The 15,098-nt window shown below is 42.7% G+C and overlaps 1 protein-coding gene across 5 annotated transcripts in view; it reads left to right on the forward strand.

Moving 5' to 3' along the window:
* The window catches only part of SHLD2 (shieldin complex subunit 2), a 68,642-nt gene that overhangs the window by 46,657 nt on the left and 6,887 nt on the right, over positions 1-15,098 (forward strand). For 2 of the 5 annotated variants that reach the window (XM_077746416.1, XM_077746420.1), the window contains 2 exons: positions 2,053-2,168; positions 4,077-4,361. In XM_077746416.1, coding sequence (XP_077602542.1) covers positions 2,053-2,168; positions 4,077-4,276 — 316 coding nt within the window. In that variant the 3' untranslated portion in view covers positions 4,277-4,361. Of the gene's footprint in view, positions 1-2,052; positions 2,169-4,076; positions 4,362-4,477; positions 5,073-15,098 lie in introns of those variants that run through there. The other 3 variants (XM_077746418.1, XM_077746419.1, XM_077746417.1) reach the window with 3 other exon arrangements.

The following is a 15,098-nucleotide window of genomic DNA, read 5'->3' on the forward strand; positions in this document are numbered from 1 at the left end:
TACCTTAACATATAAGTGGGATTTAAAAGTTAAAAGCATTCTATGATCTAACCTCTCAGTTATGGAAGCTAATGAGATGTTTAACTTTTCTGTGCATGTTTTCCCAACTTCACATTAGAAATTAAGGATTGCAAATGTTCTTTGGTAAAATTGCAAACCAGCCCAGGGGAAAACATGATTTTCAAATAATAAATGTTCAGAGTTATGTATATAATATTTTTCTTACCTTCTGAGTTTACGTACCTTTACACAATAGTCATCTGTGTCTTATGCTCTTTTCTATTTCTAATTACTGCCATATTTAAAAACTAAATGCACATGTACTCAGCGTGTTATCATGGTACACATTAAGAACATTTTCAGAAGCTTAATCCATAACCCTATCTCCCCTTACATACATGTGTTATAAATAAGTACAATTTGCTCTTACTCTGTAGAGGAAGATCCAAAGCAGAAAGTTCCTCCCCATCAACCCCCTCCACCACCAGTGCCACTTCATATGTAAAATTTAACGTGTAAGACATTATTTCTAATATCAACATAGAAAAGTTTAAAAGATACAAAAGCCTTACAGTGAAAATATCCCCTACCCCCTGCCTCCACCCAGTGGGTCCTGGGCCTCTGTCCAGACATAGGCCGTGCGTGTGCCTGCCCAGATTTCACTTCCCTGTGACACACAGCACTCTCTCCCCGTCTCATCGTTTTCACTTTGGAAAGCAGTGCACATCAGTGGTTAGGGAGCGTTCTCACACCTGTAGTTGGCTGCCTTGTGTTCTGTACCTGAATAGATAGAATATATTGAACTGGTGCCTTGTGGGTAGACAGTGAGGCATCCCAGTGTGATGGAATTGCTAGCAGTATTGCAGTGCACGCCCTGAGACACATGCTGCTCCTCTGAGTGATTGTACGGCTGCAGGCTAGCCTCTGTGGGCTCCTCACCTTGACGGATACTGGCAGGGGGCCTTCCATAGACGCTGGATCAATTCCATACTTCCTTCACCGGTGTATGAGAGTACCCACTGCCCCATAACCTTGCCAACAGGAACCATGCTCCTCAACCATCTAGTAGTTGGAAATGGTAGCTCATTGGACTTTTAATTGTATTTCTCTCATGAGAAGTGAGTTTGAACTTTTGTTGGTAGTGGTGGTGGTTTAAGAGCTATTTGCTTTCACTTTCCTGCAAAGCTTTTTTCTATGTTTTCATGACCTTTGCCATTTTTCTATGGGTAATTGTAGGAAACCTTCTAGTGAAGACATGAGCGCTTTTTTTTTTTTAATTTATATCCAAGTTAGCAGATAGTGCAATAATGATTTCAGGAGTAGGTTCCAGTGATTCATCCCCTATATATAGTACCCAGTGCTCGTACCAACAAGTGTCCTCCCCAATGCTCCTTACCCATTTAGCCCATCTCCCCACCCACAGCCCCTCCAGCAACCCTCAGTTTGTTCTCTGTATTTAAGAGTCTCTTATGTTTTGTCCCCCTCCCTGTTTTTATATTATTTTTGCTTCCCCTCCCTTATGTTCATCTGTTTTGAATCTTACATTCCACATATGAGTGAAGTCATATGATATTTGTCTTTCTCTGATTAACTTATTTTGCTCAGTGTAATACTCTCCAGTTCCATCCATGTTGTTGCAAATGGCAAGATTTCATTCTTTTTGATTGCTGCGTAATACTCCATTGTGTGTGTGTCTGTGTGTGCATGCGTGTGTGTGTGTGTCTCTGTGTGTGTATATATAAATACCACATCTTCTTTATCCAGTCATCTGTTGATGGACATTTGGGCTCTTTCTATACTTTGGCTATTGTTGATAGTGCTGCTATACACATTGGGGTGCATGTGCCCCTTCGAAACAGCACACCTGTATCCCTTGAGTATATACCAAGTAGTGCAATTGCTGGGTCATAAGATAGTTCTGTTTGTAACTTTTTGAGGAATTAAAATGGACTCTGCATAAAAACCCAGTGTTCTTTGAAATGACCTTGTATTTAAGTATTTCTTTAATTTGAAAACCTTGTTGAGGGTCGTGTGTTATTTGTTGTTTTGTAGGCCAGCTTTAATGACCATCAGTGATGGAGTACATAAAGTTTGTGTCCATGTAGGATCAGAGCTGATTGAGAAGATACTACTTAACATTTCTCCTGACTGGCTCAACACAGTTGTTGGTAAGGGGTCAACATGCCATGCAGAGGCCATTCTTTTCCAGGGTGTCCACAGTATACTGGAGCAGAAAAAAACACTATGCTGTAAATTAAGGGTTTTTTCTTTTCTATCCACGTAAAAGCAGAGGATAATTTAGCTTGAGGGAAACAAAGAGGACATCAGTTGGAAGATAAGACCTGCCCTCTACCAGCTGTGCAAGCTAAGCACTGTCTTGTATCTCTGGGGTTCTTGAGTGGTCCTGCCCCTCTCCCAACAGTAGGGCACCCCTGATGGTCTTGATCCTGGGTGGTTTCCTGCCCCTCCCCCAGGAATGGGGGGATTTTTCTTTCACCCCTCCACCCCATCCTGTCTTCAGCCCTGGGGCAATAGGATTTGTGAGTCCCTCCCTTGAGCACTTTAAGGCTCTTGTTCCTTAAAGGAAGGGGAAGGGGCGGGGCTGGGAGTGGTTTGTGTTTTCCTTGTGGCAACTTCTCCCCTTCTCCAGGCCTCTCCAGGTAGAAGCATTCTCTCTGTCCTGCCCCGCATCCAGGCTTGTGAGCACCTGGGAGGGATGAGAAAAGGTCGCGAGGGTACAGACTCCCCTTCCCTGTGACACTGGCCTACACTAGGCTTTTAGCAAGTCCTTAAAATTGTAGCTCACCCGGCTGAACATGTGCTCCTGCTCTGTCTCCTCTCCCTTCAGTGGGCATGGCTGCCTCACTGCCTCTGCCTTCTTAGAGGCTCAGTAAATTGTGATTTTGTAGTTTCTTCAGTTTTTCTAATAATTGTTAGGGTTGGAGCCATGTTCTTTCCAGCTTTTCACATCCTAACTGGAAGTCTCTTTGTTCTTTTTTTCTTCCCTGTCTTTATTAACTTTCATTCTTTTGGCTCTTTCAGGCCTTCTCTCAAGGTTCTTTGTTGTATTTTCAGTCTTGTCTCTTCATTTTGGGCACAATACCAGTTAGTCTCCATTTCTCAGAGAAGCACTGTCATCCTCAGATCAAGTATATATCTGTATTTTGCCCACAGAGTCAAAGTTGTCCTTTTAGGCATTAATTAAATTGTAACCCTAAGGGAAAATGTGGGCACCAGTTATAAAATGGGCATCAGACCATTCAAATGATAACTAATCTTGATTTTTTTAAGCTTATCCAAGTGAAAATACAAAATAAAATAAGTATTGTAAGAGAATTCTCTCACCTCCAAAAATACATGATTGGCTGCCCAGGAGTCTGTAAATGTGTTCCAAGAAAGGCTGGTGGCGTTGGTCAGGGAGCAAGTGTAGCTTGACGTGTGCCTGGTCCATCTAGTGTGGACCACCCCACTCAATAACTGGATTTGATGTCCAAAAAAGCAAAAGGAAGCATATAGGACAAGTGTAAAACTACAGTGACATAGCTATATCTATAATTTCAGTATTTTTATATTATCAAGATTTGATATTTATTGAGCAACTGATTTAAGGTTCTGTTATATAAACTATATATATATGTATATAAAATATACATATATGTGTGTATAAAACATACATATATACATATATGTATATATACACACATATATGTATATAAAACTGATAAGGGCTGTAGACTGGATAAAACGAGTTCTTTTCTGACACGGACACACTCCTTTTGTTTCAGACTTGAGTTAAGAAGATGCTAATCTCAGTTCTTTCCTCTGTTGTTTTAAGAAGCCAACAGCTGTGCCAAAATAGGAAATGCTTTCAGTGTGTCCGTGACTTGCAGGATTTGTGGGCCATCATTGTAGAGTGTCTTCTGCACCCATGACTAGAAAGAGAAGGGATGGAAAGAGAAATTTAAAGTGGGTTTGGGGCTGGAGAAAGCAAGGGGGAACAGTGAACCCTTCGCTGTGTGCGTTTCTGTCATTGGGCAAGGGACGCTAAGGGCCGTGTGTGTTTCCTTGTTCCCCAGCCCCTTCCTCAGAGATCACGTACGGCATGGTCGCAGCAGACTTGTTCCACGCGCTCTTGGCAGACGGAGGGGCACCTTGTGCTGTGAAGCTGCAGAGCCTCTTCGTGCTGGATGAAAACAGCTTCCCCTTGCAGCAGGAGTTCTCCCTCCTGGATTTTTATCCTGACAGGGGAAAGCCCGTGCCCGGTGCCCTTCTCTGAGACCCCATGAAGAAATCGCAGGTACAGGAGGGACCACTGGAATGATTTGTCTCAAAATAAATGAATGACAGGGATTTTCCTTGGATTTTGAGAAAATTTATTTTTTATACAGAGAATTGTGTTCAATATATAAATTGAAACTTTTTTCCTAAGAAAATTCTGTGAGGTTTTCTGTTTGTTTTTTGGTCTTTTCCTTTCCAGCAGGGTCTATTAATAAAGGCAACATGTAGCAGTGCCCTGGGAATTAAAGTTTCGCTCTACTGGTCCTGCTCCATTCCAGCTATGTGGAGCTTCCAGCTAAGTCCACAGGACACAGACGGAAGCCGTTTCCTCAGGAGTTGTTTTTCTGCCCTGCTCGCAGGCTCCCCGGCTTTCCTTAATCCTACTGTAAGGAACTGCCGATGTGAAATGATCTTCTTGGTTATAACCACACATGACAGTGGGTTAGTTGGTAGAAGCCTGTGTTTAGACAAGTTCAGGACAAGCGTATCTCTATAAAGAAGCATTTGAAAACGAAGGGAACGAGATCCTGCTTCACCTGGTGTTATAAAAGGAGGAACTAACTATGTTGTTAGTTCATTTCTAGGATCCGGTTGCCTTACTGAGCTGACTTACTAACAAACGTTTAGCCGTTTGCTCTCTCACAATTGTAGAAGAGGCTCGTGCAAGAGTGGTCATGATGAGGAGGTGGTGCTTAGCCCGGATGTTTGGAGTATGCTGAGGGTTAATAGATCAGTACTATTGCTTGAAAATACCTAAGTTCATAATTAAATGAACAAGTTTGTTTTTCCGTGCATGTACTTGTAAAAATTCTTTTGGTTCGTTGAAATTGTTTTCTCGAATTCAGGGTTTGTTAGATTTCTTTTTTTTTTTTTAACTTGGCTTTTCTAAAAATGAACCTCAGGACTTTTGTGATCCTCCCCAAAATAATAGCAAAGCTGTGTGTGAGAGAGTGCACACATACAAAAGCACATCTTTCTGTGGAGGAGGTCAGGAGTTTTCAGCAAATCCTCAGAGCCATCCTTGACCAAAAGAAAAGTGGGGTAGGGGAGGAACAGGTGCTTTGCTTGGTGAGTTAATTCCTGGGGAAGTAAAGGGATTAAATGAAATGATTGCTAAGGTTTTATCCAGCACCCAGTAAGGTGGGTAGAAAAAGTTGTCCCTGTGTGTCCCCAGAGGTACTGGAATTCAAAGAGAACAGTTGGTGCTCCCAGATAATTCCTGTGACGGGTGATGACTCTCATCCCAGAGCTGATGTCTTCTAAGCCATGCTTTTTCGGCTGTAACCACAGGAGAAGCAAATCTGGAGTTCTGATATAAAATCCGCCCAATCAGGGTGAGCCCACCGAGGACACTATTCTCTTAAACTTGCCCTGCCCCACTTTGTCCTCAAGATGCGGCCTAATTCTTTTACCAACCAAAGCATAGCTCCCCGGAATAGATGGCTCGTCACACCCTCTTGGGAAGAAGTCTTTAAGCCATTTCAAGTGAGACGCAGAGCAGCAGGTCACACCAATCTCTCTTCACAGCTTTTGGTACATAGTTCATGGGCTAACACAGATTTCCAGGAACCCTTATTCAGGCTGAAAATGACTTCCTCTGTCCCAAGGAAATTATCATCTATTTAATTGGGATCAGGGGAGCCACAGCTCCCAGGTATATTCCTTATCTGAGATGTACAGGTAAGTATATTTAACCTACTCCATAAATGTTTATAAAATTCAATTGGGTAGCCTAAGAATGTCAGCCAATCCAGCATTCTGTATCTGGCAACCCCATAGTAGACATTTGAGGGAAACATCCTCTTTCATCTTTGGATAGTCCGGCCGAGAGGGACACCTCTCCCGTCTTAGAGAACCATTAGTACTTGGTATTAAACGACAGCTTCTCCAATAGCTGTTAGAAGCACCCACTGTTCTCCACACTAGTGAGATCTATGCTAAATCTCCTTTTATAACTTGAGGTGGTTTTTTAGGGGTGGGGTTTCTGATATTCAAGAGGTGGGACAAAATCGAACACGTGATCCACCTTTCAGGCTTTTGCTGAGAATTCACCATAGACAAAGCACTGAGAATTTAAAGACAAATAAGAAGGCCCGCCTTCAGTGAGTTCATAGGCAAGCTGGGAAAGAAATATTTAAACAAAAGTTTATCAATGCTAGAATTAAATCTGTGTGGAAAAGGCAAGAGAAGTCATAGAAGATGAGTTTATTTGGACCGTTGGTTGCAAGTGATCACAACCCAACTCACACTAGCTTGAGCAAAAACAAGGGGAAGATACTGGCTCATATAACTGAAGGTAGTACTGGCATCCAACTACAGTTGCATCCATTGGCTTAAATTTTGTGATCTGGTCACCCCACCCCACTAATTCTTTCTTCCCCTTCCCTTCAGTTTTTTTCCATTGTTTCTCTTCTTGCCCTGCCCTCTCCCTCTCTCCCGTTCCCTGTCTCTCCCTCTCTCCCGTCCGGTGTTTCTGTTTCCCTTTCCTGTCCTTTCTCACCTATCATCTTCCCCTTCTTTTTCTCTTTCCTTCCTATCTTTTTTAAGTTTATTGATTTATTTTGAGAGAGAGAGGGAGAGGAGGAGGGCAGAGAGAGGAGAGAGAGAATCCCAAACAGGCTCCACAGAGCCCAATGTGGGGCTTGAACTCACAAACTGTGAGATCATGCGTGACTCAGCCAAANGAGAGAGAGAATCCCAAACAGGCTCCACAGAGCCCGATGTGGGCTTGAACTCACAAACTGTGAGATCATGCGTGACTCAGCCAAAATCAAGAGTCAGCCACTTAACTGACCAAGCCCCCCAGCCACCCCCTTCTATCTTCCCTACCTATCCACATGGAGAAAAGATGGCTATAGGAAGCCCCAAGCTTTCTTCTTTACAGAATGAGAGACTTTCTTTTTGTGAGTGTCCGCATAACAAATTTCATGGAAGCACTCTGAATCTGCTTAGGTTACCTACCCCTCCCCCAGGTAACCAAGGGTGGGTGGGACACGGGGTTTGAAAGAGCTAGAACCACATAGGATGAAAGGAGCCTTTCCTTAATGGAAGGAGAGTTCTAGGCAGACACAACCATGCTGCTGCTGTGGAAGATGTAAGAAGGCTTCATAGGGGAAATATTTAACCTGCATCTGTACATATGAGATGTGTTCACTGTGAAAACAGTGGTGTGCATAAAATAGCATGGCATATTTGGGAAATGGGAACATCTCAAATGGGACTGAGAAAAATGAGCTCCCCTCTCCCCCAGAATGCATAGGGGAGACCAAAGACACTTCAGTAAGGACAGGACATCTCTAAAGAAATCCTTACTCGTAAAGCATTGGAGTGTTTATCTATAGGTTCAGTTTGGTATTGAGAAAAAATATTGATTTGTGCATATAGCACTGAATTATGTATATCTACTGACATTACTGAGATCCTGTACTGATTTTTGAGCCATGAAATAGAGTAACACGAGGGTGCTAGGAAGCCATAGCCAAGTTCTATTGCATTCCAGATACTTGACTGGCCATTGCAATTCAGGCTTTGAAATGTGGTTGGTTATGATTTAAAATGAACCTGGAAATTGAATCTAAAGGTATCAGTGATAAGTTTACTATAACACTTCATGTCCTGAAAGTCACATTCATGGGGTTTGAAGCACATCCCCAGAGGGCTTTCATTTCATATGCTGTTGTGCAAAAAAGAGTGGACTCTATAGAATTTTGATAGAATAGCTTTCTCACAGTGATCATAAACTATCATCCTCAGAATTTTTCTAAACTACTGTGATCCAGGGCCATGAGTTATTTATAACTAGTCTTACATTATTTTAGTTTCAGTATAACCTAAATAGGCGACTGAAGGCTTATTATCTGGCTTTCTTAGAAGAAAATCTCTCTAATTTCCCAGAACAATATACAATGAAGCAGAAAATGTACCATCCCTATATCTTCCATTTTAACATTAAAAAAAAATTTACTTAGAGCACAAGCTGGGAAGGGGCAGGGAAGGGAGGAAGGGAGGGAGGGAATAGCAAGCCCCTGGCGTGAGGTTCAACGTGGGGCTCGTGAGGTTCAATGTGGGGCTCGTTCTCACGAATCTTGAGATCGTGACTTGAGCCGAAATCAAGAGTAGGACGCTTAACTGAGTATCCAGGTGCCTCCGTTTTTCGTTTTAAATGACAAATTTGTATTCTGGAGGGTTTCTAGATGGTGCAGTACAGGCAGAGCAATTAGAATAAAGTGTCAGCTTTCCTGGGAGTTTAACTCTGGTCCCCATTATAAGGTCTATAGCGTGAGGACTATATGAGAGGGATGGAGGTTTGCCAGTTAGTTGTTATTCTGCCTTTGGGGGTCTTGATCCTGGTTTGTTATCAGGACGTTGACTCCACCCACTCAAGGAATATATTTGCTAAGTGTGAGCTCTCTGCTTCCAAGTAGAGGAGGAGGTACTGCCACTGGGGGGAGGGCATGCACTGGGGCTGAGACGACCCCTCCCCATATCCCCAGTCCCCTGAGGCTCAGCTCCTGCAGCGACTGGGGGCAGGGAGGAAAGGACAGGGGGCAGGAGTTTTATGACAAACTGGCTTCCTACAGCGACCCTCTCTCTGTGATGGTCCTGACCACAAGTGCCTTCTGTGCAGCAGGTCCCCGACACGCCTCTTTCTGCCCCGGGTTCCAGTTCACCTCTTTCTGTAGCGGGTGCCAGTTCTCCGGAGGGCTTCCCTTTCTTCTACAGCATCTGCACAGGGTCCCGGTATGGGAGATCAAGCGCCTGCCTCCTCTTCCACCCCTCAGCTCCCTCCAGGTGTCACCTCTTCATGCTGGCTCTTGTCTCTGATTCACTTCACTCCATGCTCAGATAAGCACGAGGCAGCTGGTCAGCAAATTCTCTGCATAACCAGACATTGGACAGGCTGAGGGACTGTCCTTATTTGCATAGTGTGTGTAGTAGAGTTCAACTTATGTAACACTGTGATCATACCCTGTGGAAGAATCTTACCAGTACGGTACAGTAATTTCCCTGGGTGAGGAATCAGCGCCTGGTTTTTTTGTTTTGTTTTTTAGTTTATTTTTATTTATTTTGAGAGAGAGAGAGAGCAAGGAGGGAGGGGGCAGAGAGAGAAAGAGAAACAGAATCCCAAGCAGGCTCCTGTGGGGCTTAAACTCACAAACCATGAGATCATGACCTGAACTGAAATCAAGAGTCGGCTTAACCGACTGAGCCACTCAGGCACCCCTTGTTTATTACTGTTTTTATCTGATGGAATCACTAGGAAAATTTCCCTTATTTCTAAGGAATACAAATTCCCCCTATTAAAAAGATTACTTACCAAATACAGAAAAAGATGATATGGTTTTGATCACAGACACTAACTCCACCTGGTAGATGTAGGTGCTTCATGGGGTGGCAGGCAGGCACACAGGGACACCCCCTCTTTGGGCTGCGTCTATACTATTTGGTTTGATTCCTGATTACTCAGCGAGTAGGTAGGATACTTGACATGAGCTGGGCCAATCAGATTGTTTTCCTGGAATTAAATTAAGATTTGTATACAGTAAAGCACACAGGTCTTAAATGTACAATTTGCTGAGTTTTGACAAATCTATACATTCATGTAGCCAGTACCCCAATCAAAATTTAGATTTCCATCTGTAAAAGTTTCCCTCATTTTCACGTGGAGTCAATCCCCACCCATGCTAGGCAACCACGTTTCTGATTTCTGTCACCATAGATTAGTTTTATCTGCTCTTGAACTTCACGTAAATAAAATTGTATGTTCTGTATTCCTTTGCGACTTGCTTTTTTCACACAACAGTGTTTTTGAGATTCATCCAAATTTTTATGTGACTCAGTAGTTCTTTTTATTGCCAAGTAATATGCCAGTGTATGAATGTCTTGCATTGTCTATGTTCCTACTGATGGTCATTCGGGGTGTTTGGAGCTCTTAACAAAGAGCTGCTGTAAACATCGTTTCACAAGTCTTGTTGTGGACATCTGTTTTCATTTTGGGGTGGGGGAGGATAAATACCTATGACTGAGATGGCTGGTTGAAAGGATAGGTACATATTTAACTTGGTAGGAAACTGCCAAATGGTGCTCCAAAGTTGCACAGCTTCACACACGAGCCGTGTATGAGGGTTCTGGTCGTTCTTCATTGTCCCCATTGGGTGACGTCAGTCATTTTTGTTCCAGCCATTCCATTGGGTGTGAAGTGATACCTTGGGGCTTCACTTTGCATTTCTCTGATGCCTCGGGGCATTGAGCAGCTTTTCTTGGGCTTATTTGTTGTGTGTGCATCTTTACCTGTGGACTGTCTGCTCAGGTCATTCACACATTTATTTTATTGGGTCAACTGCCTTTTCTTTTACTGATCATATGTATGTTCTAGCTAACAGCTAGGTATGTGTAATTATATTTTTGACGTGCCTGTTCAGCATTAGAAATGATGGCCACATGAGTTCGGAAGAAAAAAGAAATGTGTAGTTGCAACAAAGTCTTAAATAAATTAAGATGTCACTACTTTAAATGTCTGGAATGTATACACAGAAAAATAATCTTAGAGAACCAACCAAAAATATATTGCTAATATATTAATTACATATAACATAAACTTAAAAAATGTAAATGTAGTAATATACTACTATATAACAATAATATACACTTCTAAATATAATAAAAATAATCATGCTTACAGGTAAAGCCAGAAACATTAAACACTTTATTTATTTAAAGGAAATGATTTAAAAACCATGAAGGAAATAAAAGGGAGGTAAGAATCAATGAAACATTATACCATATTCCTGCTGGTTGAAAAGATCCGATATGCAGAGTTGATTCAATATTAACCAAAGTCCCTGAGGGATGGCATATAGAAGTTGATAAATTGATTTACAAATTAATTGAGAAGAATAAAAAGGAATGTAAATATTCTAAAAACTATTTAATTCTACACTTTATGTGGATGAATTGTATGATTTGTGAATTATATCACCATAAAGCTATTAAGAAAAGAATTGGCAGAAAAAAAATTAAGCTAAAACAAACAAAAATAAAGTAAGCAAAACAATGAAAAAGACCCATGGTTTTGGTGTGTATAGTATATTAAGTGAAAAATCACTTTAGGAAACAGTACTATAGGGATGCCTGGATGGCTCAGTCAGTTAAGTGTCTGACTCTGGTTTTGGCTCAGGTCATGACCTCACATTTCCTGTGATCAAGCCCCATGTCAGGCTCTGCACTGACAGCGTGGAGCCTACTTGTGATTTTCTCTGTCTCTCAAAATAAATAAACAAACATAAAAATGAGTAATGAAGACATGATGGTATTAATATAAAGATTCACTAATGTAGCAGAAGGATCCCAGAAACACACCCAAACATACTTGGATGCTTCATTTATTACCTATGTGCTACCGCAGATGAGTGGGGAAAAGGATAGTCTTTTCAATAAATGGTGCTGGGATTATTTGATATCCTTATGGAAAAAAAAGAAATTGAACCCAAAACTAGAACTTCTACAAACACCTGTTTCAAGTACATTTTATATCTAAATGTGAAAGGCAAAATAATAAAAGCTTCTTGAAAATAGTATAGAAGAATATCTTCCTGATCTCAAGGTAGGAAAAGTGTTAGAAGGTGGAGGAGGGACATTAAAGTATCCCCTAAACTGAGAAGGCGCTTTGAGACCAGAAAATGAAATGGGCAACTCCATATAGTTTACACAGGTTTTTTTTTTCATTTCTTTTTTTTAAATTTATTTCTAGAGAGACAGAGAGCGTGAGCAGGGGAGGGTCAGAGAGAGAGGGAGTCACAGACTCTGAAACAGGCTCCAGGCTCTGAGCTGGCAGTCAGCACAGAGCCTGATGCGGGGCTCGAACCCACGAACCGTGAGATCATGACCTAAGTGAAAGTTGGACGCTTAACCGACTAAGCCACCCAGGCGCCCCTAGTTTACACAGTTTTATTCAGGGTAACTTACTGACGTGGGAATTGGGCGGGTGATGATCAGAGCAGCACAGCTATTCTCCCCAAAGTCCAGACCTTATCCACAAATTGTCTACAGTGAGAGGATGTGCAGAGATCACCGTGGTGAGGACAGAGGGTTTAACACTTAAAAGACCTTGTGGCACCATCTGTGCGAGAACGAGGGGAGGGGAAGGTGGTTAGAAACTCTATTGTCTCTATTAGCTATCTAAACAACTTCAGAGAAGACAAGAGCAAGCCTTCCCACATTCTGGTCAGGGCATAATTCAATCTCCAAAGGGATTAGACTATGTAGCCCCAAAGGGGTCTTTGTGTGGATGTGAACAGGGTGGATGGCCGAGGTGGAGTCCGTATTATCAGCACTCCTATAGAAAGGCTTCTTAAAAAGAGGACACAAAAACCACTAATACAAAAGATGGCTTCAAGGGGGGCCTGGGTGGCTTGGGTAGGTTAAGTAACTACCTCTCAGTTTTGGCTCAGGTCATGATGTCATGGGTGTGAAATCGAGCCCTGCGGCTCTGCCCTGGGGTTGGAGCCCGCTTGAGATTCTCTCTCTGTCTGCCTCTCCCCTGCTTACATGCATGCCCGCTCTCTCTCTCAAAATAGATTGTTTCATTTCAATACATTAAAATTAAAAACTTCTATTTATCAAAAGAAAGCCATAAAATGGGAGGAAATTAACCACAAATATATTAGTAATAATAATTAAAAAACAAAAATAGGAGCGCCTGTGTGGCTCAGTCGGTTAAGCGTCCGGCTTCAGCTCAGGTCATGATCTCACGGTTCGTGGGTTCTAGCCCTGCGTCGGGCTCCGTGCTGACAACTCAGAGCCTGGAGCCTGCTTCGGATTCTGTGTCTCCCTCTCTCTCTCCTCTTCCCCCGCTTGCTCCCTGTCTCTGTCTCCAAAATAAAATAAAGACATAAAACAGAATGGGAGAAAAAATTTGCAACACATCTAATCAAAATGAATTCCTACAAATCAATAAGAAAACCACAAATAACCCAGTAGAAAAGCAGGTAAGATCCATGAGCCAGCACTTCACAAAGGAGGAGACTCAAAATGACCAAGTAACACATAAAACATGTTCAGCCTCCTTCGCCATCAGCAGAGTACAAATTAAATTCACAATGAGGTACCTCTGCGTACTAAAAAGAATGACTAAAATATAAAGACTGATGATACTAATGATACCAAGTGTTGACAAGGATGTGGGAGCAATGAAAACCCACACTGTTGGTGAAAATGTGAACTGGTACATTGACTTTGGAGAACAGTCTGGCTTTATCTACCAAATTGGAAGATATGCAAACCCTATGATCCAGCAACTCTCTTTCTGATTTTATGCCTCCCCAAATATATAATGAATTCAAAACATAATGTGGAGTGAAGGAAGCCAAATACAAAAGAGTGCTTCCTTTCCAATTCCCTATATAAACTTTGTAACAAAAAAACCTGTAGGATTTAAGCCTGCGTGGTCAGGTAATAAAAGCAAAGGAGTGATTTCCACAAAAACCAAGTTAGTGGTTACTTTGATGGGGCAGGAGAGGTGTGTTTGGCAGTGGGCGCAAGGGACGATTCTGGGGACGCTGGTTTACCAGTTAACCAATTTTCTAACCACTTAAATCCATCTTTAATGCGTGCTCTGCAGTGAGTACGCTGCTGAACAGCAGAGGAAGCTAGAGGCACATTGCAGGACGCAGGCACTTTTCTTGCTAGTTCTAGTAGCTGTACATCAGTCACAATGCGGGTGTAAGGACACTAGATGGCGCTCTGCGCCTGCCACAGGGCCTGATCTCGCGGTTCCTAGGCCACATTGGGCTCATGTCTGGCTCTGTCAATCACGTTCCCATGACTTTCCTGACATGGACACTAGAGCTTCTGCCCTCTCCCTCTGGTCTGCACCAGTGCCCCCACTGCCTTGCAATATCCACCTTCTGGAAATTTGTCTAATCAGGTTAGTTAATCAGCAAACTGGTAAGAGCATATAATCAAAACAAAGGGAAGACAAGAATCAGATCTGGTCACTTGCAGGATTATACTTTACCATTAGTGGAGATGAGCACATAATTTACACAAATGGAAGGGAAGAAGGGATGAGAGGGGAAAAAAGGAAGAAGGAAGGGGAGAGAAGAGAGGAAGAGAGAGGAGAGGAGTGGAAGAGGGAGGGGAAGAGGTAAGGGAGAGAAAGGAAAGGTAGAGAAATGCACAGCCTCTCTAGCAGCTAAAGGTGCACAAACAGAGACAGCTTACCTAATAGGCACACAAAGTTCCTTTAACACGTCCCTGGCGGTGGAACTGTGATGGCACTTTGTGTTGTCTGGGTCTTTTTTGGGGTTTCTCTGGCAGTATGTAACAGTGACACCATTTCAGACACCTGGAATCTGATAGAAATACCAGCTTCCTGGCTATGGGGCCCTGAGAAATGGCAGCCCCTCCCTGATGCTTGCATTTATCCTCGCTTTTAAAGTTTATTTATTTATTTTGAGGGGGGGAGGGGCAGAGAGAGACAGAATCCCAAGCAGGCTCCATGCTGTGAGCACAGAGCTGGACGTGGGGCTCCATCTGGTGAACCATGAGACTATGACCATGACCTAAGTCCCATCCTTCACAGACTGAGCCACGTGTTCATCCTTTCTGAATGTGGGGGAGTTACTCCTGGGCTGCTGTGCAGCTTTAACAAGCTGAGGCATAAAGACCTAGGTCATATCCCAAGGGCTAGTTCCTTGCTCCCCATTTTGACAGTCATCCCCCTTTGAGAAATATAGCACTTGAAATAAAAGCTGAAAGTGAGGAGGGGAAGAGTGGTCTGGGCAAACAGTTTCATACTTAAAGGTTAGGAGAAAAACAAC

This window comes from Crocuta crocuta, unplaced genomic scaffold (assembly GCF_008692635.1).
Source record: "Crocuta crocuta isolate KB4526 unplaced genomic scaffold, BGI_CrCroc_1.0 scaffold28, whole genome shotgun sequence".
NCBI classification, from domain to species: Eukaryota; Metazoa; Chordata; class Mammalia; order Carnivora; family Hyaenidae; genus Crocuta; species Crocuta crocuta.